Genomic DNA, 26,286 nt, shown 5'->3' on the forward strand with positions numbered 1-26,286 from the left:
TTTCTATTTTGTACAAGCGATAGATATTAAGAACGAGCGAATTGGACCAAAATTTAAAATACAAGGATGAATGATCTTAACTAGCCGAATTACAAATCTTAACGAGAGTATAATACAATGAAAATGGTTCACCAAAAACAAAAAAAAAAAATACAATGAACATGGTTCACCAAAAACCAAACAAAAATACAACGAATATGTTAGGTCGAGTCAAAATTTCGGCCTATCAAAAATCAAGCGACATGATCACGAAATAAGTTCGCTATAGCTCGATCGCAAAAAGAGCCCAAAGGACGGCCCTTTTGTAATCAATCGAACTCTGGAATTTTCAAGTATGTCTGGCCGTTTACAATATATACATATATATATATATATATAGATATATAGGGAATTGTTATTAGGACTCTAATATCTCATTCTACACTTCAAACTTTCTATATTAGGAAAAAAAATACACTTGTGAGATTTGTGAAGAGTGTAGAATGAGATTTTTGGAGTACCAATAACACTTCCTATGTATATACTCTAATTTTCTTTCTTTTTTCTTCCCTCTGTGCGATGCCTGAAAACTCTCAAACCTCAAATTAAACCAAAATCAAACCCTCTCCTAAAACTTTTCCTTTCTCTCGCTCTTATCTCTTCGACTCACTGGATACACACTAGCAGCTAGCGACGACTTCGACGATTCCAACAAGGCCAACCTCTAGGTTGCTATGGAATGACTCCTTAGGTACTTTCTACACCTATTGCATGTGAAGGTATACTCCTCAGGTTGGTATGGAATGACTCATCAACACCTATTGCATTCGAAGGTATACTTTGAATATGTGATTTCTAGTTCAAACCCTAACTGCTTCGTTTTCCAACTGGTGTTAGGGTTTGAACAAAGAAACATATTCAACGAGCTCAATTATGGCCTTCCATCAATTTAGGAGAGTTGGTGATGTTAATTTATATCTTAGGTCAATGCTTCAATTCCTTTTTGTTTGTTGTTTAAATTCGTTCATATGACATTGATTTTGAATTGAAACTGAATTATTTCTTTGTCATTTTTCCTTAATGGGTTATCAATTCCTAGCTTTTTTAATGAGTTTTGAGTAGTTTGTAAAGTATGCATATTTTTCCTTTTCATTCTAAATACAGGGCAAACCTTTCAAGCACTTACACCAAAATTGGTAAATTTTCCTATCCCTTTCATTTGAGTTGTGTTTTGTTGTTTAGGAATAACTTGCAGAATTCATTATGGGTCTGGTTCGGTTTCCGGCTACTTTAGTGAAGATAATGTGAAAACTACTTTAGTGAAGATAATGTGAAAATAGGGGTCTCACTTTTCTTTCCTTTTTGTTTTTGTTTTTGTTTTTCTGAAGTTTTTGTTTAAATGTGTTCTTTTTCCAAGTTATTGATGCTATAGGAATTTGTTGAGATTTCAAGGGGAAGGATTCCTAACATTTGTAACAACACAGTTTGATGAAGTTCTTGGACTTGGATTTCACGATATTTCTGTTGGTGAATCCACACCATTTTGGTGTAGTTCTTCCATAAACTATTTACCACTGATATATCTTTACAAAGCTTTTAGTTTAGCAGTATTTCCCCTACTGTTGGAATTGGATGCTTTTTCTCATTTTTCTTGCATGTTACTTGCACTTTAAGCTATAACAGTTGTTGAAGTGTTCTTTCCCGGTCTCTAGAGTCAACTACCAAAGGTGATCTCTAGGGTAAAGCTCAATGTATTATTGTAAATTAGTTTTCCCTTGAATTAAAGGAGGTGATTGATTGGTGGAAAGTCTTTGTGTAAGGTTTAAATTAGGTAGGCAACATGCCTTCTTCTTTCTTGTTGGCTGCTTGTTGCAAACATCCTTCCCATCTCTCATTCCTTTCTCTTCTCATATATAGCCGGTCTTTTGTACATTGAACATCATTATGAAATATACATGGAAACTTTAAACCAGAAAATCTACATGGTATCAGAGCAGGTTTTGTAACCTGCCTCTGGCCATTTTTTTCGTTAGATATTTCCTTCAACTGTAAGCCATGGCTAAAGAAGATTCAGTAAACATTAAGGGTGACATCTCGCATACCTCTCCTTCAAATTTCTCAAACGTCGAGGTTAACACCAATCAACATTTGTGTTCAGTTCTCTTGAACGAGTTTAATTATCTTCCTTGGTCTCGAGCTGTGTCATTAGCTCTTGGAGGCAAAGGGAAATTAGGGTTTGTAAATGGAAGTGTGGAAGCTCCAGACATCTCCTCATCTACATACGGTGCATGGCTTTGCAAGGATCAACTTGTCATGTCTTTGCTACTCAACACCATGGAGAAACATGTTGCTAAGATTTTTAGCTACTCCTTCATGTGAGCTTTGGAAGGCCTTGCAAGATATGTATGAAAATCAAAACAACTATGCACGTGTCTTTCAACTTAAGAAGGATATTGCCAGTGCCCAACAAGAAGGGAAATCATTTGTTCAACACCTTGGAAGCCATGTGGAATGAGTTAGATGTGTACCTTCCACATACCACAGATCCTACCATTCTCTTAAAACGAGCCGAGGAAGACAGAATCTACCAGATTTTAGGGAATTTGAACTCCGAGTACGAGGATCTAAGGAGTCACATCTTGATAAGTCAAGATCTTCCCGCTTTCAACAATATATGTGCAACTATCCAATGAGAAGAAGCAAGGAAGAAAGTGGTGAATGCTGAGCACATCTCAAGATTGACTGAGACTAGTGCATATGCCTCAAGCTACAAGACCTTAGAGGCTAAAGTGTATAAGGGTAGGAATACACACCTAAAATGCAAATATTGCAATGGCGTTGGTCATGTGGAAGACAAGTGTTGAGAACTTCATCCTAAACTCAAGCCTAAGTTCAGCAAAGATGGAAAAATGATACCAAGGTCCTCACAACAATTTCAATCTCATTACAAGGCTCAACTTGCCAATGCTCATCCCTCTACTATCTCACAATGATCCATGGAGTTCACTATCAACCCATTGTCACTTATCAATGAGTTTGCAGCCTACCTTCAAAGTAAGGGACACAGAGGAGGTTCACAAGCTCAAGGCAATGAAGAGAGCAGTCATATAGCCACGTTGGGATAGTTTGCTGGCTTTCTTGCTAGAAATGAGAAAGTCCCAAGGGATGAAGCATCAAGTATACTCAAAGCCTTCATTATTGCCTTATTAACTAGTACTAAAAATGATTGATGGATAATTGATTCAGGAGCCACAAATCATATGACAAACAAAATCACAAATTTAAATCATTTTAAATGTTTTTCAAGTCCTTCACATGTGTCTGTTGCAAATGGGAAAAAAATGTCTTAGTTTTGGGAAAAGGAGAAATAAACTTACTCTCACACAAAACACCTTCCACTGCTTTATATGTACCAACCTTTCCTTTCCAACTTCTGTCAATTGGAAAGATCACAAACACCCTAAATTCCCATGCCAGCCCTTCAAGCTCAATCAAAGTCTATAGATGAAAACCAACTTTGGCGTAAGAGATTACCTCACCCCTCTGAAGTTATCTTGTCTAAACTGTTTCCAAATTTTTGTAAATCTCATGTTACTTGTGATACTTGTCAACTTTCTAAGTTTACTAGACTACCGTTTGGTAATTCAATGTCTAGAACAAGTAAACATTTTGAAATGGTGCACACCGATGTATGGGGACCAGTAACTGAATCAATAGAAGGGTTTAAGTACTTTGTCTTATTTGTTGATGACTTCTCTAGAATAAGTTTTATGGACCTTATGAAATCAAAGGGTGAAGTCCAAACTATTTTCAAAGATTTTCATATACAGGTTAAAACACAATTTCAATCAGACATTAAGGTGTTAAGATCCGATAATGGCACTGAATTTCTATCCAACAACATGCTTCAATACATAAGTTCTTAAGGCATAATACATCAAACCAGTTATGTAAGGACTCCCAAACAAAATGGAGTAGCCGAGAGAAAAAATAGAGATCTCTTAGAGAATACTCGTGCTCTCATGCTTCACATGCATGTTCCAAAGAAATTTTGGTAATTTGCTATCCTCATTGCCACTTATCTCATCAATCGACTCCCAAGTCGTGTGCTAAGGTTTAAATCTCTCTACGAAGTTCTCAAGGGTAGAAAAATTGATTTGACACACCTCAAGGTATTTGGATGTGTTTGCTTTGTTCACATTCAAGCCTTGAACCGTGACAAATTAGATGCTAGGGCAACCAAGTGTGTGTTTGTGGGGTATTCTTCCACCTAAAAAGGATACAAGTGCTACAATCCAACAACTAAGAAGTTCATTGTGTCAAAGGATGTGAAGTTTGAAGAAGATTGCCCTTATTTTACTCATAAAGGGAATAATACAAGTCAGAGGGAGGAACTGTTTGAAATGTTTCCACTCCCTCAGAACATTAATAATCCAGTGTTGAAGAAAGGCTCAGTTACTGTGATACCAGGTATTGAAGAAGTACAAACTGACTCAACCACTACTAGCCATATTCCTGTAAGTGAAAGAGATGAAGAGTCTTATTATGATCATTCACAATCCCCTACAAAGTCTCAAGTGATTAGAAGAAATCCTCCTCGAACCAGAAAACCTCCAACTAGGTTGCAGGACTATGTTACTTATGTCTTACGGTATCCTATCACTGAATGTATCAGCCTTGATGAGTTCTCAAAATCTCATGCTGCATTTCTCTGTGAAATTGATAAACACAGAGAACCTAGAAGCTTTCAAGAGGCATCTCTTCTCCCACAAAGGAATCAAGCCATGGTAGATGAGCTTCGTGCTCTAGAAGAAAATAAAACTTGGAGCTTGGTCCAACAACCACCAGCAAAAAAAGCTATTGGAAGTCGTTGAATTTATAAGATTAAATTCAAGGCTGATGGTTCTATTAAGAAACACAAGGCCAAACTTGTTGCTCGAGGTTTCACCCAAACCTTTGGGGTAGATTATTAGGAAACATTTGCACCAGTGGTCAAGATGAATTCGGTGAGGGTTCTACTTTCAGTTGTAGTCAATTATGGGTGAACTCTTTATCAAATGAATGTGAAGAATGCCTTCCTTCAAGGAGAGCTACAAGAAGAAGTGTACATGCAACCTCCTCCAGGTTATAATGGTATTAAAGGCAACGTGGTTTGTAAGCTGCACAAGGCAATCTATGGATTGAAACAATCCCCAAGAGCTTGGTATGCCAAGCTCAATTCAGTTCTAAAAAAGGATGGATTTCTACGAAGTAATGCTAATTCCTCATTGTTTGTAAGAACTGGTACCAGTGGGAAGTTGGTAGTACTTGATAGGAGCATATTTATGCGACTTAGTTAGCTTGTTCTTGTGCATTTGTGTTGTTATTTCTTAGTTAATTATGTATTTTAAGCTATTTTCGTGTGTTTATAGGTCATAATAACAAAGTTGGCAAGAAAGTGCATTTTGGAGCATTTTTGAGCATTTTTTAGCCAAGATTGGATAGTGCAAGCATGGAGACATAAGGATGGACGTTTTTGAAGATTTGAGGGCTAGAAATCAACATGTGTGTGTTCAAGTGTGTTGACCTACAACTCCAAACATCCATCCACTACACCCATTACATCCACTCATTACCAAACATTCACCCACTACACCCATTACATCCACTTATTACCAAACACTCATCCACTACACCCATTACATCCACTCATTACCAAACATTCATCCACTACACCCATTACATCCACTCATTACCAAACATCCACCCACTACACCCATTACATCCACTCATTACCACAACACTCACCCACTACACCCATTACATCCACTCATTACAAACATTCATCCACTACACCCATTACATCCACTCATTACCAAACATTCACCTACTACACCCATTACATCCACTCATTACCAAACATCCACCCACTACACCCATTATATCCGCTCATTACCACAATACTCACCCGCTACACCCATTACATCCACTCATTACAACTTCATACACTCCTCTCTCTAGCCTATAAATACATCCACCCTTCACCATAATTTGGGGGCCATCATCCAAGGACACCACATCATCTACACAACTCTCCACCCTTCACCATAACTCACCTATATACATCCACCACCACAAGAGACCATCCATTCACCACTCACACCTTGGTGCCGCATATTTGCAAGGAAAGAGGATTGCTTGGAGTTGTGCTAGTCATTCAAATTGGATTGCTGGAGCATTCTAGGTGTATTCTACTTTGGTTTTCAATGTTTAATTTCAATTGTTTCTGTTTAATTGCAAGTATGAGGAACTAAACCTCTTTTGGCTAGAGGAGAATTCGAAACCATGAATATATTTGCAATATGAATTGATTTCTTCCAATTGTGACTTGATAAGTTGTGATTGCAATTCAATTATCTATTTTATTCATAACGGATTTGTGTATGTTTATTAAGGATGCATACTTAGTTTTCATGCATGAATTTGATGTTAGGATATAAATAAGTTTCACCTAATCGTTACAAGTTTATATTCATGAGTAGTGAAGGTTGCTTGTCACAATCGCGTTAATTGAATTCTTGGCAAACGTATCATGCATTCATAGTTACAATTGCCTCGTCAACGCTTATGATTTTCATGGAACTTAATGATCTTTAATTGTATCTCTGTTACGCATTCATATAGGGGACTTTTAGAGAATGATTTGGGTTGTCGCATGCATTCATCCAATTCAATGAGTAAAGGAAAATCTGAGGGTTAATTTGTGCATCACGGTTAATCTGGGGTGTTGAGCATCATAGTTTATTGAAAAGCAATTGGAGATTGATTTGTATGCAAGTGTGTCATGTGTGGAGAAAGACCTTCTAGCTAGCCCATCATCCATCCAAAACAACCAATTTCGTGCAAATCTGTTTAGTTCTAGTTTCTGCTCTGTTTTACTTTATTTTCGTCCAAAACCCAATCCCCCTTTACTTTAGTGTGTCTAATAGTTAGAATCTATTTTAGTTTGTGTTTTTAAGTGTTTTGCGTCTATAGAGTCTAGTTAAGTGTTTTTAAGTTTCTTTTTATAAGTCAGTTTAGTTTAGATTAGAAATCCCTCCTAATCCCCGGTCCAGAACGATCCCTACTTATACATATACTACAATTGTCAAAAGAGGGTTTAATTTGAGTGCTTAATTTTCATCGCATCAAATTTTGGCGCCGTTGCCGGGGATTAGCAATTTTGCTAATCCCTTGCTATTTTCTTTTGTTTATTTTCATGTTTTTTGTTTTAGTTACTAACTTTGTTTCTATTTGTGTCTCTTATTTTTACTTATGATATTTGATTTAGTTTTGTTTCCTTGATTTCAAGTACTAGAGAAGTAAGACATGGATTTTGCTACTATTCAAGCTCAATTGTCGAAACTTACTTCTCAATTGTCACAATATGCCGAAAGGACCACAATGCAAAGTGTCCCTAAAGATGGTATGTCCTATGGGCAAGGATATCCAACTCATCAATGTTCTCAATTCGCTGCGAATGAAGATGCTTGGGGTTATCAAGGCCATAGCCAATCAGGGGACAACATGTTTTCCAACGCTTACAATTCGGATTGGAGAGATTATTCAGATTACATGTGTGGAGAACCGCAATAATTCCAACAAGATGGATATTGGCAGCAAGAAGATGAGTTCTATCACTGGCCATATGAACCATCACAGCCACCACAACAATCTGCCCAATTCAATTTAGGTACATATTTGAATAATGATATGTTTAATAAGTTACTCATCTCTTTGAACCAGGATGTAGAAAACCGAAACAAAAAGGTGCAAAATCAAGCCAAGAAGATGGGCGAATTGGAAAAGCAATTTGGGTAAATTATGGAGTTCACGACATAAATTCAAGAGCAAAGTGAATTCTCCAACTCAACTGTTGAAAATTTGAAGGAAGATTTTGAAATCCATGATGCTATCACTTTGGGAAGTGCTATGGAGGTTGGAGGTGAACCAAAGACATCCAAACCAAGCCAAAACATGGATGAACAGCTGTTGCTCGAAGAAGAGGAGAATAACAAGGCCACGGCAAGGGAAGAACCACATTTGCCGCAGCCCCATATGCCATCTATGTCATCCACTACAACCAAGGTAAGCCTAAATCTAATTTGTCCTGACCCTGTTTCACAAAATGTCCTTATTCCTTGCAGGATCATGCAATCCAAGGAAGAAGAGGGTGAGAAAGGCATCTTTGAAACCTTTCCAACGAATCAAGAGCAAGAAGTGGATGGGGAATGTCTAGAATTCATCAAAGAAGATACATTTGAGACGAAAATTCCCAAAGAAGTTGGATTTTATGACACGGGACAAGTCATAACTCTCAAAACACCAAATCTGGCCAAGTCCCATATCCCTGCAACCTTCAAAGATGTGGTGTTCGTAATTGAGTTTGTGTTGGAGCAAGCAAGTAAGCCATCTTCTCCAACTTCGATTTTATTATATACTAACTTGCTGATTTTGATGATTCAGGCACTTACACTAGAATTTAAACCATTGCCGGATCACGTCAAGTATCACCTTCCATTCAAGGATCAATTCCATGATATGGGCCCTATCCAAGTTTAGAAGGAAGTTTCGTCCGACTGGAAGACATTAAAGCAAGCGCTTCTTGGGAGACAACCCATGTATTCAAATAAGGAAGATTTTTGAATTGCTCCACGATTGGTTTTGCATTCCTAAAAACCTTCCCTTTTCTGTAGTTTTATTTTGCCATGATTGTCATTTTTATTTGTTGCTGGTTTAATTGTTTTTGGTGTGGGTTTATTTTTAAAACACTGACAGTTATGCAAGGTATTTTCACATTCATTTTCATAAAAAAAAGGGAACATTAAGCAGAAAAAGCTACAAGAGGGAGCCTTCACAAAGGCTGCTTAAGAGAAGTCTCAGTAGTCGGTGAAGCCTCAGCAGTCAGCGGAGCCCCAGAAGGAGGAAGCATCGGAGGTTGATCATTTAGAGCTTCATTATGCGGTACAGCCCCAGAAGACGAAGGCAAATGCTGTTTGAACAAACCCACAAACCTCTAATGATCAAGTAAAATCTGACCATCAAATTCCTACATCTGGTCAATCTTCCTATTCATGTTTGTAGCATAGTTATGTGCGAGCCTGTGCAACTGTTTATTCTCATGTTTCAGCCCTCTAATCTCCTTCTTGAGACTCATCACTTCAGCCGCCAATGATTCAACTTGACGGGTTCGGGCAAATAGGCGTTGGGCCATATTGGACACAGAACCTGCGCACTGCACACTAAGAGCCAGATAATCCTTAACATCCAACTCATCAGACTGTTTGGCAAGTAATCTGTTATCTTTGGGAGTGACAAGGTTCCTGGCCACCACCGCAGCTGTCATATCATTCTTCATCACTGAATCCCTAACGATAAGGGGACCAGTAAGGGATATGAATGATAGGCACCATATGTTGTCCGGAGAATGCAGGACTGCCTCTTTACCAAGGTTCAAGTCAAAACGATGGTCGGAGGGGCCAGACATTTTCAGAGGCGTTAAAGAAAGAACTGGTCGGACAAGTGAAGATCGTAGAAGTGCAATAAATGAGTTTTTACAGGCAGAAATTCAAGTGTGCTTTGAACGTTCTGCGTACTTCTACAAAAATCAGCACGCGATGAAATTTTAGAGATCGAAAAGGCGAGCTCAGAAATCGAAGAGGCAAACTCAAAAATCAAAGAGGCGCTAGCTTTCTCAAAAGCTGGGCTTGCTCAGAAACCACAGCCAATCTTCTTTTTCAGATTTGTCCGCACTTGTCACATGCAACCTCTGCACTCGACAGGATTTCAGAGATCGAAGAGGCAAGCTCAAAAATCGAAGAGGCACTTGCTTTTCCAGACGTGTCAGCGCCTGTCACATGCACACTCAGCCTTGCGAAAATCACAGGCAATCTGTTAAAGATCTCTTGTGAAGTAGAAAGCACGTGAAGTTCACTATTAAATCATCCAACGGTTGCTGACAAGAGTGAAAGAATAGTACTATTCCTTCACCCTCCATTGCAAGGCAAACATACATAACCCTTCTTCTTCTCCGAGAATACCTTTCCAACAAACCCTCTCGAGTCACTCAGTGTTCCTTATTCCTTGGGGTACCTCTGCAAACAACTCATCCAAAGCAAAAGTATTTCATATCATGAAGGTTGAAAGCAAGAGTATCTCATATCATGCTTTCTCCCTGTCCTTCTCCTTGTCGTTGTTTTAGGACAAGGAGAAAGAGAGCAATCAGCCAGCATTTGGTATTAATCTTCTGATCTGGAACCGACTGCCTGGAACCCCTTCCTAATTGCTTACCTAGCCTTGCTCTTGAGTACTCATCTTCATCATCTTATGCTTCCTCTTCGTCTACCACATCTGCTTGGGGAACAGATAAGGGAAGTGAAAATGATACCTCGAAGCATGTGGAGATAATTTGCCAATTCATCCTCAGCTAGGGACAAGGAGAAAGAAAGCAAGAGGTGGGCACTTGGAAAGATTGAAGAAAGAAACAGACCAACACCTCTACCTCTTGCCTACCTGCCGTGCAAAAGAAACAAGCAGAGAAGAATGCAGACTGCACAATCAAATCAACCCAGCAGAAGGAGTCTGATTTGAAACCAAGGCACTCTCATATTCCTCGCTCAGAATTCCAAACCAGTTCGAGGTCAAAGCTGTGGAAAGACAACAAGATCATCTATCTCCAAAACCAGATTTGCATTCTTAAACTCTACTCTGTTTGGTTTTTACTTTGCCATACTTGTCATGTTTATTCGTTGTTTGTTTGTTTTTTTTTTTTTTTTTTTTTTTTTTTGTGAGTTTATGCTTGAAACATTAAGGACAATGTTTGATTTAAGTGTGGGGGGGGGGGGGTAACCAAGTTGTTTTGCATGAAATTCATAGGAGTTTATCACCCATTACTTCTAGTGTTGTTCCTTGCTGTTTTTAAGCCGTTTTGGAGTGTTTTAGTGTGTGTTGACATAAAAATCCAAAAATCTCATAAAATTTTGAAAAATTGTTTTGAAAAAAACCCAAAAAGAGTTGTTTTTGTGTGTTTATTTGTGTCTTAGGGTACCTTCCAACACAATGATGAGGATTTGGTTTTTAATTACATGACTGTTAAAGAGAGTTATAAACATGGAAGAAAATTTGATTTACTCTTTGGTGTATGCTTGGTTGTGGTTATAATTTATGAATTCACATGCAATCATAAAAGGAAAAATCAGTTTTTTTTGTAACATGCTTGAAAGAAGGAACCCAAACTAACGTTACATCCTTGAGAGACTTGGGCCTAAACGTTTATTTGGAGAGTTATTAATCTGTGCAATTTTTTTGTTTTCTAAAGTCGTTGCATGATCTCATTATTCTTTGCTTGGTTGCTACTTAGAAGGCGTTTCATCATTTAGTTCCAAATGCTAAAACTCATGCCTATTTCATTCAAAGCATGTTATTGATTTGCATAACACATATTCAAGATGAAGTTGTTTAGTGAGCCAATAGCCAAAAAGCCTATCCCGTTCATTATGTGTTTAAGTTTAACCCGTTGAGCCTTGTGTTGCCTATGTTCTTTGTTACCCACACTATCCTCACCTAGCCTAGATTAGGACCATCCATACCCTTGTTCTTGAAGCATAGTAAAGCATAATTTAGAAGGAATTCCTTTTGTTGAACTCTTGCAGAAAAACAAGTGTGGGGGAAGTGATTCTTTTGTGTGTGTGTGCCAAAGTCCTTCATAAGGCACGGGTAGAAAAGGAAAAGAAAAAGAAAAATTCGTGGAAAATAGAATGAAAAGTTGTGAAAAGAGTTGAAAAATTTATGAGAAAGAGCTCTAAAGTGTTGTTTGTTGAAGAAAGGGTCCAAAGCATTGAATTTGACTCTAAGTGTTGCATGAATCTTCCCTTTGTGTTTAAAAGTTGATTTTTGCATTCTAAAGTAAATTCCAAGTGTCAATTCCATTACTTTGCTTGCTATCGCTTTAAGAACGTTTGTTATTCCTATCCTTTCTTTGTTAGCCATTACCCCCAAGCCCTGTTACAACCATTGACTTCAATCTTGAGTGTTGTGTGTTTCAATTTGTGGAGTTTGAAATTGATATGAGCATATGGTGTCACTGATTCTCGCATCTAAGTAGTAGCATTTCATTCATGAGATCATATATATACATGAATTAATAATTCCAGAAATTGCTTCTTTGTTGAAAAACATATGTGAGTACTAGTTTTCATGTTCACATCAATCTTCTCACATATACCTAGTATAAGGAGTGTAGTCAGAAATTCTTGTGTAAAAATAAGAGTGTATCTAGTAAGGAATTGAGGAAATTCTCTAAGGCATGTTACTATATTCAAAATGTTGTTTTAATTGATTAAATGTGAGCTAGTGAATGTTGACTATGATTAAGTATGCTCGAGGGTAAGGAATTCTTAAATCTATGTAAGTGGTGATCTTTGGCATGTCATGTTTCATTGAAAATCCCTGAGGCAAATGTTGGAAGGTTAGGTTGTGTTTTGTTTGTTTTGTTTGTTTTGTTTCGTTTTATTTCTTTTGTTTTGCTCGAGGACTAGCAAAAGCTAAGTGTGGGGGAATTTGATAGGAGCATATTTATGCGACTTAGTTAGCTTGTTCTTGTGCATTTGTGTTGTTATTTCTTAGTTAATTATGTATTTTAAGCTATTTTCGTGTGTTTATAGGTCATAATAACAAAGTTGGCAAGAAAGTGCATTTTGGAGCATTTTTGAGCATTTTTTAGCCAAGATTGGATAGTGCAAGCATGGAGACATGAGGATTGACGTTTTTGAAGATTTGAGGGCTAGAAATCAACATGTGTGTGTTCAAGTGTGTTGACCTACAACTCCAAACATCCATCCACTACACCCATTACATCCACTCATTACCAAACATCCACCCACTACACACATTACATCCACTCATTACCAAACATACATCCACTACACCCATTACATCCACTCATTACCACAACACTCACCCACTACACCCATTACATCCACTCATTACAAACATTCATCCACTACACCCATTACATCCACCCATTACATCCACTCATTACCAAACATCCACCCACTACACCCATTACATCCACTCATTACCACAACACTCACCCACTACACCCATTACATCCACTCATTACAACTCCATACACTCCTCTCCCTAGCCTATAAATACATCCACCCTTCACCATAATTTGGGGGCCATCATCCAAGGACACCACATCATCTACACAACTCTCCACCCTTCACCATAACTCATCTATATCCATCCACCACCACAAGAGACCATCCATTCACCACTCACACCTTGGTGCCGCATATTTGCAAGGAAAAAGGATTGCTTGGAGTTGTGCTAGTCATTCAAATTGGATTGCTGGAGCATTCTAGGTGTATTCTACTTTGGTTTTCAATGTTTAATTTCAATTGTTTCTGTTTAATTGCAAGTATGAGGAACTAAACCTCTTTTGACTAGAGGAGAATTCGAAACCATGAATATATTTGCAATATGAATTGATTTCTTCCAATTGTGACTTGATAAGTTGTGATTGCAATTCAATTATCTTTTTGATTCATAACGGATTTGTGTATGTTTATTAAGGATGCATACTTAGTTTTCATGCATGAATTTGATGCTAGGATATAAATAAGTTTCACCTAATCGTTACAAGTTTATATTCATGAGTAGTGAAGGTTGCTTGTCACAATCGCGTTAATTGAATTCTTGGCAAACGTATCATGCATTCATAGTTACAATTGTCTCGTCAACGCTTATGATTTTCATGAAACTTAATGATCTTTAATTGTATCTCTATTACGCATTCATATAGGGGACTTTTAGAGAATGATTTGGGTTGTCGCATGCATTCATCCAATTCAATAAGTAAAGGAAAATCTGAGGGTTAATTTGTGCATCACGGTTAATCTGGGGTGTTGAGCATCATAGTTTATTGAAAAGCAATTGGAGATTGATTTGTATGCAAGTGTGTCATGTGTGGAGAAAGACCTTCTAGCTAGCCCATCATCCATCCAAAACAACCAATTTCGTGCAAATCTGTTTAGTTCTAGTTTCTGTTTTGTTTTACTTTATTTTCGTCCAAAACCCAATCCCCCTTTACTTTAGTGTGTCTAATTAGTTAGAATCTGTTTTAGTTTGTGTTTTTAAGTGTTTTGAGTATATAGAGTCTAGTTAAGTGTTTTTAAGTTTCTTTTTACAAGTCAGTTTAGTTTAGATTAGCAATCTCTCCTAATCCCCGGTCCAGAACGATCCCTACTTATACATATACTACAATTGTCAAAAGAAGGTTTAATTTGAGTGCTTAACTTTCATCGCATCAGTACTCATCTTTGTGGATGATCTCATCATCACAGGAGATAGTGATACTGATCTTGGGGCACTAAACCTCTCACTACATCAAACATTTGTTATCAATGATCTCGGGAGGTTAAAGTATTTTTTGGGTATCGAAATGGAAACCTCTTCAAAGAGGCTATTTCTACATCAACGAAAATATGTATTAGACCTTTTTCAGGAAACAAAAATGCTTGATTGCAAACTTGCCATCACTCACGTGGATTGTAAACTAAGGCTCAACACAGATGGAGAAGCCATGCATGATGTGAGTTACTATCAACGATTGGTGGGCAAGCTTATATATCTCACCATCACACGTCCAGATATCACATATGCAGTGAGATTGGCAAGTCAATTTATGCATTCTCCCACTGTTGATCATCTTAACATGGTTAAGAGAGTCCTGCGTTGTCTCAAGGGTTCGATAACGCAATGAATCATCATGTGTAACAGTAAGTCCATTGCCATCAGTAGCTACACATATGCAAATTGGGCAGGGAATGCTCTTGATAGGAAATCTACCACAGGCTATTGCACGTTTGTTGGTGGAAATCTTGTCACTTGGAAAAGCAAGAAGCAACATGTAATTGCTCGCTCCCGCGCAAAGGCTGGGTATCAAGCCATGGTAGCCATTACCTGTGAACTTATTTTGCTTAAAGGGCTCCTTTCAGACTTAGGGCTTCCTATTACTACTTATATGTCTCTTATATGTGACAATCAAGAAGCCATGCACATCACTGCTAGTCATGTGTTCCATGAAAGAACGAAACATATTAAGTGGACTGTCATTTCATTAGAGCTCAAGTGCAAACTCAAGTCATTAGGACCATCTTCACGCGAAGCCATGATCAACTGGTAGATCTTTTTACCGAGGCCCTGGCATCTGCTCCATTTCATCGTTTTTTGGGATAGCTTGGCTTAATTAATCTCCTCGATCCAGCTTGAGGGGGAGTGTTGTTGAAGTGTTCTGTCCCAATCTCTAAAGTCAACTACCAAAGGTGATCTCTAGGGTAAGGCTCAATGTAATCTCTAGGGTAAGCTCAATGTATTATTGTAAATCAGTTTTCCCTTGAATTAAGGGAGCTGACTGATTGGTGTAAAGTCTTTGTGTAAGGTTTAGATTAGGTAGGCAACATGCCTTCTTCTTTCTTGTCAGCTGCTTGCAGCAGACATCCCTCGCATCTCTCATTCCTCTCTCTTCTCATATATAGTCGGTCTCTTGTGCATTGAATATCATTATGAAATATACATGGAAACTTTAAACCAGAAAATCTACAATACCACATAATTCATACGTTAATGTCTAACAGAGGCTGGTCTATGGAGCCAAAGCCGAAGCAGCAACTGCTGTCGGCTTTGATTATTTTATCGTGGATGCATTGAGGGGTACCGGCTTCTACCAAAAGACTCGCTTGGAGATCAAAAGAGCAGATGACAGTGAGGCCTTCATTGCATAACAGATCTTTGAGGAAACAAAGGCAAAGTTCCAAATATACTGAACTTAGCTGCTGTGCTTCTGGCTTCTACTTTGTCAAGCGTGACATGTCGAGTGATCTGTTAAAACGGCAATAGCCGTGCTTATTTGATCTTCAATAGACGTTACGTTAAGATCTAATGCCGAATCCAGTCAGGCAAAATACTTATAGCCTTAGATAGCAGCACATAATTTACAACATAAGCAAATATTTAGCAATTTTATATGCAGCTACAAAAGGCCCTAATGCATCGCATTGGATACTTGAAATACATAATCCAGTGGGATAGTCACTGATCAAACATATGCATAATACCTTTCCTTTGTTCCTCCTTGAAAGAATGTAAATAGATTTTGATATGGATGTAAATAAACTTCTAGTACTACTCTAAACACCATCACTTTAGAGTTTTTATTTGCACAAATGATGTCTACTTTTATATTTTCTTATAGACTAGAAGTCAATTTGGCACACCCGTTCTTTCTCTTTGTACACCCACGTCTTTATGACTCAGCCACTAGGTTCATTGATTCGACTTGGTCCAACCATGTATGTCACTTGCGCAAGTCCCTCTATGGTCTCAAGCAAGCTCCTTGTGCATGATTGACCAACTTTGATACCATGTAAAGAGATACCTAGAAGACTTTGGAGAGAATAAGGTTTGAGATAATTGACTCGGTTGATTTGATTGATACAATCCAATTTACTAGGGTACAATACTTGTACTATAAGAAAGTCTAACTAATTCTAGAAGGATATGACGCTGGTTGGACTATGGGCCGTGTCTCTAACAGAATGAATCAACAAGAGAATCAAGAAAAATAAAAGTGTGTAAAAGGAGAAAAGAAGTATGCGGATATCATTTCCCTAAGTTATGGAAAGACATACACGTTCCTTGAAACAAAGTGAAAGGTTTGCAAAATAGAAAAATGATACATATTGTAAACACGAAAATCCTATGAAATTTCGATGTCTACACATATACAGAACCAACAGTAGGAAATACAAGTTGAAAAAACAAGCAAAATACACACAGGGACTGCCAAGTCAATCTCATGGACAGCGAACACACTGTCTCTACATTTCAAGTGCCGATTTTATTTTTATGAGCTTCCGCAACACATCTTTGATATCCATTCTTTCTTCTGGCACTTCTTCGGAACATCTCAAGCCGATGTCCATGATTGATAAAATGATACGTTTTGTGGCATTCATCTCTCTTCCCTCTTCTGTGCTCAATAAACCAATATCCACTACTCCTAGAATACCGTCAGGGAGCGACGCATTTATCCATTTCCTCAGGGTCAGTTCTTCCGTAAACATTCCATCTGTTGGCCTCTTTCTTGCAATTATTTCAAACAACATGATTCCATAGCTATACACATCACCTCTTGTTGACACTTTTCCTGCTGAACCATACTCTGCCAAAACACGTTCATAGTAAAGCTATTATGACATGTACGTATGCGAATACGCAAAAAACACAAAAGCAGTGTGGAAATCTATATACGCAAAAAAACATCTAGCACGGTTGTAATTAACCAACAACTGATCGTTTTCCCGGCTTCCAGTAATAAACAAAAGTAAATAGATTTACCTGGTGCAACATAACCAAGTGTACCAAGAGTTCTGGTTTGTGTTGCATCCTTGTTTCCTGCCAAAATTTTGGCAAGACCAAAGTCCCCCACATGTGCAACCATGTCTTCGTCAAGAAGGATGTTGCTAGGCTTCAAATCACAGTGCACTACAGGCTCTAATTGGCCTTGATGGAGATATTCCAAAGCTGATGCAACATCGACCAACACGCTTACTCTTTGAAAAAGATTTAGACAATATTTGCGAGAGTACAACCACTCCTCGAGGCTACCATTAGACATGTATTGCAGCACCAAAGCTCTTACCTCTGGACTCGAGCACGTAGTTATCACCTTGACAAGATTTCTATGTCGTATTGCTCGCCATACTTTGCATTCTGCAATGAAACTTTTCGAGGCACCTTCCATTTGCATATTTAGAATTTTGACAGCAACGGTTGTCCCATCGGAAAGACTTCCCTTGTACACAGAGCCAAAACTTCCGGCTCCCAGAAAGTTGCTTTCAGAGAAATCATTTGTAGCACAACGGAGTTCATGATATGATATCATTCTATGCCCTGGAGCCATTGACAATTCTTCTGAACTTGGAACACTTGCACTTGTTTTTCTAGACTTTCTCCACATAAAAATGGCGGCTATCAGAATCAAAGTTGATATCACAGCCGGAATAGCATATCTGAGGAAATAATGCGCGGTCTTTGAATTTCGAGTGCTAAGATTCTTGCAAGGTTGGACTCCAAAACCTGGTCTCCCACAGAGTGCTTTATTCCCCAAAAATGATTGGGCAGTGAAGTTAACAAAAGGTCCAGCTGATGGAATCTCTCCAGAGAGTTGATTAAAAGAGAGATTCAAATACTTGAGAAATTTGAGTATTTCTAGAGACTTTGGTATTGGCCCGGACAGATTATTGCATGACAGGTCTAAAATTTCCAACCCTTTCCCAAAAGTATGTGGAATAGATCCGATGAACAAGTTGTTGGACAAATTTAGAGAGTTTATGCTTTGAAAGGATCCCATGATGCTCGGAATGTCTCCAGAAATTCGGTTCCAAGACAAATCTATCATCTCAAGGACATTTGACATTCTCAGGTCAGGAGGTAAGTATCCACTTAAGGAATTGAATGACAAATCTAGGAACAGGAGGTCTTCAAGGTTCCATAAATTGACTGGTATTGATGAGTTCAGTTTGTTGGAATTTAGGAAAACTCTTTGAAGGTATCTGAGGTTTCCTATGCAACTTGGGATCAATCCACCAATGGTATTGCTTGCCAGTGATAGCTCAGCCAGGTTCCCGATACGACATAACTCCTCCGGAATGAAACCTTCAATGCTGTTGTTATCGAGATACAAGATTTGCAGATTCTCGAATCTTCCAATCGATGGAGGTATTTCTCCACTGATACTGTTGCCAGTCAAGGCAAGAATGGTCAAATTTTTCAACAAGGAGCTCAACGTCTTGGGTATATGACCCTTGATTTGGCACAGCTGTGCATACAACTTTCGAAGGGAAGAGGAAGAAGAAAAGTTTCCAGAGTGATCCGGGATGATGCCGTTGAGGGGATTTTCACTCACAACTAATGTTTTCAACGAGCTGCTACTGAATAAGGAAGAAAGGAACCTAAGCTCAAGAACTCCAGGTTCTCCTGTTAACTTATTTGCTCCTAAAACAAGAAAGTTAAGGTGTTTTAAGTTACCAAGATCCATGGGAACTGGTCCATGGAGTAAGTTGTAGCTACAATCAAGCATGGTAAGCTTACTAAAATTTGAAAAGTAGGACGGGATATTTCCAGTGATTTGATTGGTTGAAAGCCCGAGGGTTTCAAGGTTAGGACCCCAAATCCCTCCAGTATATGAAGGGAAACTTCCGGTAAGGGCATTATCTCTTCCGGCGATATCTGTTATGGTGGAGATATTGAAAATTCCTGGGGGTAAAACTCCGCTCAGCCCATTACCGGCGAAAAAAACAGAGACTAAACTAGGAAGACGCCCTACGCCACTAGGAATACTTCCCTTGATGTTATTCAATTCCATACTAAAGTACTTCAAGTTGGACATGTTACTTATGGTTTGAGGAATCTTACCGGTTAGGTTATTACCACCAAGGTACAAGGTTTCAAGATTTTGCAGTCCCCCAATTTCTTCTGGAATACTTCCAGTTAACCTATTGTACGATAGAGATAACAACACAAGACTTTTGCACTTGTCTATTTCACCAGGGAACGGGCCACTGAAGCTGTTGCGAGAAAGAGAAATTTCTCGGATATTAGGCCAGTAGTGGCAAAGATCCCCGGGAAGATTTCCGAAAATATTGTCATTTGATCGTAGATCAATAAAAACAAGAGAAGATAGGTTGAGGAGAGTAGAGGGGAATGAACCTGTGAGGCTGTTCTGGTCCAAGAACAATTCATGTAATGTTGAAATGTTACCCAAAGATGTCGGAATTCCACCCGAAAGATTGTTTGCAGTGAGATACAGTCGCTGAAGCATGGGTAAAGAACCCAGCTCTTTGGGTACGAGACCGCTTAACATGTTTCTCCTAAGGTTTATGACCTTGAGCTTCTGGCAGTGATGTAGGGTTGGAGGGACGCTTCCTTGCAGCTGGTTGTCTTGAAGTGCAAGTATCCTCAAGCGATGTAAACGACCGATTTCATGGGGCACGAATCCATATAAGCTGTTGTTCTGGAGACGAAGCGAGACGAGGAAAGAGAGGTTACCCACGTGAGGAGAAATCATGCCATGAAGGTCCATATAGGAAAGGTCCAAGGCCGTGACTCTTTGCCTGCGCTTACTGCAAGAGACCCCGATCCAATCACAAAAGCTTGTTCTAATGGTCCAATTACCGGCCAGGACACCATTGGCAGGGTAAGTGAGTTGAGATTTGATTGCCAGAAGGGCATGTTGATCGGTATCGTTAGAAAACGATGCGGAAGACGGAAGAAAACACGAGTAGTCGATCAGCAACACAAGTCCGATGAGGAAGAGACTTTGTGAGTTTTCCATGGTGCAATGCATACAAGGTAAATGATTAAGTTTGTGAGCTTTGTATCATCTGCAGCCATAATTTCTCTGAATATTGTAACACTAAACAGCCACTTTTTTCCTGGTAAGTATTTGACATTTCTGTCCTGCATTTGCATCACCACCCCACCACCAAATCACCATCAAGCTTTCAATCAGTATTGTTCCTTTTTTCGGGTCAACGATAACGGACGGAAAATTCCAAGTAATTCAAATGTGGCTATTTAACAATTCCAAGTATCTATCGCTGGCATTTTCTTACAATGACGTGTTTGGGTTTTTTCTTCACAGTTAACAAGCAAGCAAGCATACCACTTGTTACTACGATCTAGTGGTATTCCTCTTCACTTATAAATAAGGAGATCTTATATTCGATTCTCACCAAAAGTAAGTTTGAACTATATTATTACTAACTCATTGTGAGAATAAACCCACCATTTTCCTGTTTCCCGTATAGATAATCATTTGTTCAAAAAACCTCTATTCGATTTTTTTAACCCAACGCCCGGAAAAAGCCAATGAGAAATGTCGCTTGACCAGAGCCAATGCATATTTTTCTCTGCTGATTTTCGATATTTTTCTCTACTGTATAGAGTTTGGCTTTTGAACAAGAGATTCCTATGTGAAGATCCCGAAAATCCTGTCATTTCATCATACATCATGCGATCATAAATTATTTTAAATTATAATATTTAAAATTAAACACAAACAGTACCTAATGAAGATTGACTGCATGATATACAATGAACGGACATGATTAAAGGATCCTATCTCTTTGAACAACTCCTTAACCAGTTGCCATGTCAAGGCTTTTGCATAAAATATAACAGTAATGTTATTCTTACCACATTAATATACCACATTATGTGGCATCTAATGTGGCTGTCCACATCATCTAAATTAATCATAATTTAATTTAAATTAAAAACCATTTAATAAACCAATAATAAATAAATAAATCTGGAATTAAATGGTGTTTGTGGCATACGAGGAGTCTTCTCATTCCTTCCTTCCTTCCTTCCCCGTTGCTTCTTCTCCCGTTTCTTCTTCCATGCCATTTTTTTTGTTTCAGCCCAGATTTTTTTCACGTTAGTGTGGATACCATAATCTCAACTAATTCTCATACGACAAAGATTCATCGATGATCCCCTATTTGGATAGATTGTGATGAAGAAATGATTGGTTTTTGCGTTTGGGTAGGCTTTTCGATATTTTGGACTGTCAAAGAAGGGGAGTTCAAGCGTAAGATTCGCGGTCCAAAGTGCAGGATGGGAAGGGTAAAGCTAAAAATTAAGGGGTTGGAGAATACAAATGGGCGTCAAGCAACTTATGCTAAAAGGAAGAACGGCATCATGAAAAAGGCTAATGAATTATCTATACTGTGCGACATTGACATTGTCCTTCTCATGTTTTCGCCGACTGGAAAACCTTCGTTGTGCAACGGGGAAGGAAGGAAGGAACAGGGAAGGAAGGAAGGAAGAAACGGGAGAAGAAGCAACGGGGAAGGAAGGAAGGAATGAAAAGACTCCTCGTATGCCACAAACATCATTTAATTCCAGATTTTTTTATTTATTATTGGTTTATTAAATGGTTTTTAATTTAAATTAAAATATGATTAATTTAGATGATGTGGACAGCCACATCAAATGCCACATAATGTGGTACACTAATATGGTATATTAATGTGGTAAGAATAGCATAATCTTCCAATATAGCAAGCGCCCGCCGTGAGCCACGAATGAAGAATCAATTAAGTCAAGGCTTGAGCCATCAGAGAACGATGAGAGCTGCTGATAAAGCTCGCAAAAAATGCGGTAAAGTAGGTAACTAATCTCGCTTCAGACCTAAATATTCTCCCTCAGAAAGGTAAAAAAATATTAGTTTTGAAAAACTGAAATCCAAAAAATTCACCATTAGTACCTGCCCCACTGCATTCAGAGCCTTCATGGCCTCATGCAGACTAGAATATTTCCTTCCCGCAACAGCACCAAGAATGGCAGCACCCAAGAGCACAGGTTCACTTTCTCGTGGACGAATTATTGGGCAACCTGAATATATCACAGACGGGGTCCAAGGGTTATATAAATGCTTAAACGAAGATTTTGACTCGTGTACTCTAAAGCATAACTCATTATCCTTAAGTTTTCTTTGCCCCCAAATCACTCCCACAGTAGATCCAATATTTTAGAAAGAATTTTCATCATAACAGTTCAATCGTTGAACAGATATATTACTAATTTCAGAAACCAATTGCAACAAAACAATACAGGTTCTGCAATCAACTTCAATAAAAGAGAAGCACAATCAGATAAATCTAAAATTACATTAATAGTTCATTTTGAAGAAGACAATTAATTTTTTTATTATTCTATAAAAGGCCAAAACAAGACAGATTAATTAACAAAGATTAGACGGATGAAAACACAAAGGAGCTGGGGCTATATGATGTTTATGTTAGAGAGAGAGAGAGACCTATTATATCTGCATGTTCTTGAATTAATAGTGCGCTCTTAGCAAGGCCTCCACATGATAGTATCGTGTCAATCTGCAAAGAATGAAACAGATACTCAAAAAAAGTTGCAGTTTTTAGGTTATGGCCAATTTCACTTCAAACTGGCTAATGATACGCTAATACTACTATCCTAAATTGGTAGTCTCTCCTCCCATGACACTATGAGAGCTTCTGTCATTTCTCTTTCTCTACAATGTTTTGTACAGTTCAGTTCTGTTCTGTTCTGTTCCGTCTTCTTTTTTTCCTTCTTTTTTGGTAATAAATGGCAGACAGAAGCCCAAAAAACCCAAAAGCTAATCAGAACACATGTTTGTTCTCAATGTATAACTCTTGCAATACCAAGTCCTTCGAATGAGAACTTCTCAGCTACAGACCAAACTGTAACAATGATAGTTCTCCTCAAAAGTGGAGGAAAGCAGGTCCAGTATCCACATTTAGTCTGATTTCTAAACAGGATGGCAAAAACTATGTTATATATTCTCTCCTAGTTGTATTTTTACATTCAGATAACCAAAGAACAAAAAAAAAAAGAAGAAAACATTTCCTAAACAGATACTTCCTCCAAAGAAACACGAAACACAGCTTCTACAAATTGGTCTTTGCACAATTGATGCCACCTACTATATCCAATAAACCTACAGGTTACTCATAGGAATGTGATCCGGTCTTCAAGCACATTTCATGCACCCATTATTTTTAAATATATTCTTATAACGTTACCTTGTATACCATGACCTACAAGTATCATAAGTACACCTACAAATATTACACATCATATTTAAAAAGTTCAAAATCAAAATATATGGAATCATATGCATATGGCTTCATTGTAGAATTAATTAGTATCTTAAATAACAAGGAGGAAACAAATAGTACTGTGGCTTCAAGACTTTTCTAAAGTTACATTAGTACTTCTGAATGAAGGTAAAACACATGAAAGAAATTAGAGAATATTGTATGTTTCATAAGGTGGGCTGTCATTTTGAAAATGTCTGTTTACAACTGATGTATACAGAATAAGAGAACTGCGAAGTATGCATTCTTACTTTGTGACCATTGGCATTGCAGTGCTCAACAATATGACGCGTGCCATATGAATGATTTGTACCGTGGCAAGATACTGAAGAGCCAACTGATTCTAACTTGTATCAAGTGTTAGGCCGCAGACCATACCTTTCGCTTTTGGGTCTGCATTTGGCGACCTAGGCAATCACAAATTCAGTAGTTTAACGGAAGAGAAGGGTGGCACTATGACAGATGAAATTTAGCTTTCAATGTATAAGAATATACCCATTCCCAAGAAAATCTGGGACAACATGCATATCTTCAGTCAAAGAAGCCTATAAATCATGCATCATTGTTTTCAATAACTTGTTCAGAAGTTCAAACAAAGAAATGCCTAGAGAGAGACACACAGATCAACTTAAGTTGTCCGCGAATGGCATTCAAGAGTTAACCCATTTGTCCTAGTACAGTAATTAGCATAAAAATAAGTTGATCAATGACTCTCACGCTGGGAAGCAGCACGATTCAGCAGGATGGCTTTCAATTATGTGATCCAATAATGCACCAGTACCACTCTGCGCCCACCTTCCGTAAGCCAATATTCGGGCACCATGGCTGAAAATTTTAAAGAGGAAACAGAGTAGGTACAAGTAAAAATACCATGAAATCATCCCAATAAAAAAAACCTTCAAAACATCCCAAATTCTCAAATCCGTTCAAAGAAACTTACCATGAAATCATAGCGACTTCACAAATCCTCTTCATATCTGCACCCAAAATAACGAAAAAGAAGTGCAATCAGCCCTAGAGACAAAAGATCAGTAGAAACAAACCAAGAAAATCAAGTATCGGAGAAATATTAACCATCAGCATTTCCCCTTTTTTAAATTTTCACCCAAAAATTTGAACCAGAAACGAAAGAGCACCCAAATCTAAAAATTTGCCAAAAAAAAAAAAATTAACAACAAAAACATTATTATACACCTGACCCAGAAAGGGCTTGCAATATCGCCCAATAAAACCCTAAAATTGGAAGATGAATATTTCCTGCAACAAAATAACGAAATGAAGTAGAAGAGTGAAAACGAAAGGAAAAATGTAGAAGCTGTAGTGGAAGCAGAGCTTTGGAGCGATCTGATTTTTTGGATGACAGAAAGCGAAATGAAGTAGAAGAGTCGAGAGGAGGGGAAATGGTTTCTCTCCTGAGCATATGCTCAGGATCCTGCTGAGCAGGACACGAGGACCGTTGGATGAATATCCAACGGCTACAATTATTATAACTTAAAAGGACCTTTCTGTTTGTAGTCGTTGGATTTTCATCCAACGGTCCTCGTGTCCTGCTCAGGAGAGAATCCATTTCCGAGAGGAGGAGGAAAATGATAGACCAGAAGATGAAGCGATGACAGACGCGTGGCCAGTAAGGGTAAATCCGCCACTTGTGTAATACCTGAAAATTTTAAGGTTACGAGTTTGATTATGAATATGTGGAGAAAATCGAAAATAAATCGATTTATGATTATAAAAAAATTAATTGAGAAATTTTAAATTTTATGACCGGAAAATTATTATAATTTACGTCATAAAATATATCGATAAGTGAAAAAGATGAAAATGATCCTAGTTGGTTTTACTTAATTATATGAGGACGTATTTTATACTAATACATACTAAATTATTTCTTGTTAAATGTGGCCAGAGCTCGTTCCTACAAACGCATAGGTGAAAATCGTTCGTGAAACGGAGCTATAACAAAGGAATTATTAACGTTTACAATTAGGGACATTTTTGTAAATTTGGTCTTATCTAGAAGGCTCTAGCAATTTTGGAGCGGTGAGGGAGTGTCACGTGTGTGGCTAGATGTTGTGTTAAGGAGAGATCGACAATTGTGATGAAAAGAAGAGGAGAGAAAGGAGGGATTGGGGGCTGCCAAATGGGAAAAGGAAGAAAGGAGAGAAGAGAGGAGGGGAACCTAAACCCCTCCTTTTCGACCCGATTACATTTCGATCTGACCCGGCTATATTTTTCAATTCCGGCTACCGTTGACAATGGGAGTGGTGCCAAAATGATCCTTACCTTGAACCTGGTCATTCTCTCTACCAGCTTCACAAAAAATATAGGAAAATTGACCTTGAATGCACGGTGGGTGCAGGGGTTCTTGCCGTCAATCCTCCCATTTATGAAACAAATTCCTTCAATCACCACCATCTATAGCATTCTCTTGAGCCTAGGAACAAAGCTCAAACAAGTTTGGGGGCAGCGGAGTTGTTTTGGAATCGAATCAAGAACACCAAAATCAAGGGTTTCCAGTGGATCAAGGGCGATTTCAGGTGTTTCCTAACTGAATTGCACTTCG

At 38.3% G+C, this 26,286-nt stretch overlaps 1 protein-coding gene and 1 long non-coding RNA gene across 11 annotated transcripts; one reads left to right on the forward strand and one right to left on the reverse strand.

Annotated features, from left to right (window-relative positions):
* Positions 1-535: 535 nt before the first annotated feature.
* Positions 536-13,528, forward strand: LOC126627971 (uncharacterized). Of its 3 annotated transcripts, none has more exons than XR_007625199.1 (3): positions 536-730; positions 1,144-1,175; positions 12,660-13,528. It is a non-coding gene; the product is annotated as an uncharacterized LOC126627971 (long non-coding RNA). The 3 variants fall into 3 exon arrangements; XR_007625198.1 differs by lacking the exon at positions 12,660-13,528 and adding an exon at positions 5,391-6,339; XR_007625197.1 differs by lacking the exons at positions 1,144-1,175; positions 12,660-13,528 and adding an exon at positions 5,391-6,339.
* A 3,115-nt stretch (positions 13,529-16,643) lies between these two features.
* LOC126629999 (receptor kinase-like protein Xa21) lies at positions 16,644-25,118 on the reverse strand. Of its 8 annotated transcripts, none has more exons than XM_050300173.1 (9): positions 24,918-25,118; positions 24,664-24,700; positions 24,441-24,548; positions 24,219-24,268; positions 23,975-24,130; positions 22,889-22,961; positions 22,337-22,464; positions 17,401-21,056; positions 16,644-17,224 (listed from the first exon to the last, which is right to left on the reverse strand). In XM_050300173.1, the coding sequence occupies exons 8-9, from the start codon at positions 20,408-20,410 to the stop codon at positions 16,881-16,883; spliced, it is 3,354 nt and encodes a 1,117-aa protein (XP_050156130.1). In that variant the 5' UTR covers positions 20,411-21,056; positions 22,337-22,464; positions 22,889-22,961; positions 23,975-24,130; positions 24,219-24,268; positions 24,441-24,548; positions 24,664-24,700; positions 24,918-25,118; the 3' UTR covers positions 16,644-16,880. The 8 variants fall into 8 exon arrangements, 6 of the variants coding, with proteins under 6 accessions (XP_050156130.1, XP_050156132.1, XP_050156129.1 ...); XM_050300175.1 differs by having other exon boundaries at positions 24,219-24,327; XM_050300172.1 differs by having other exon boundaries at positions 24,344-24,548.
* Between the last annotated feature and the right edge of the window lie 1,168 nt (positions 25,119-26,286).

The sequence above is a fragment of the Malus sylvestris genome, chromosome 7 (assembly GCF_916048215.2).
Source record: "Malus sylvestris chromosome 7, drMalSylv7.2, whole genome shotgun sequence".
Taxonomy (NCBI): Eukaryota; Viridiplantae; Streptophyta; class Magnoliopsida; order Rosales; family Rosaceae; genus Malus; species Malus sylvestris.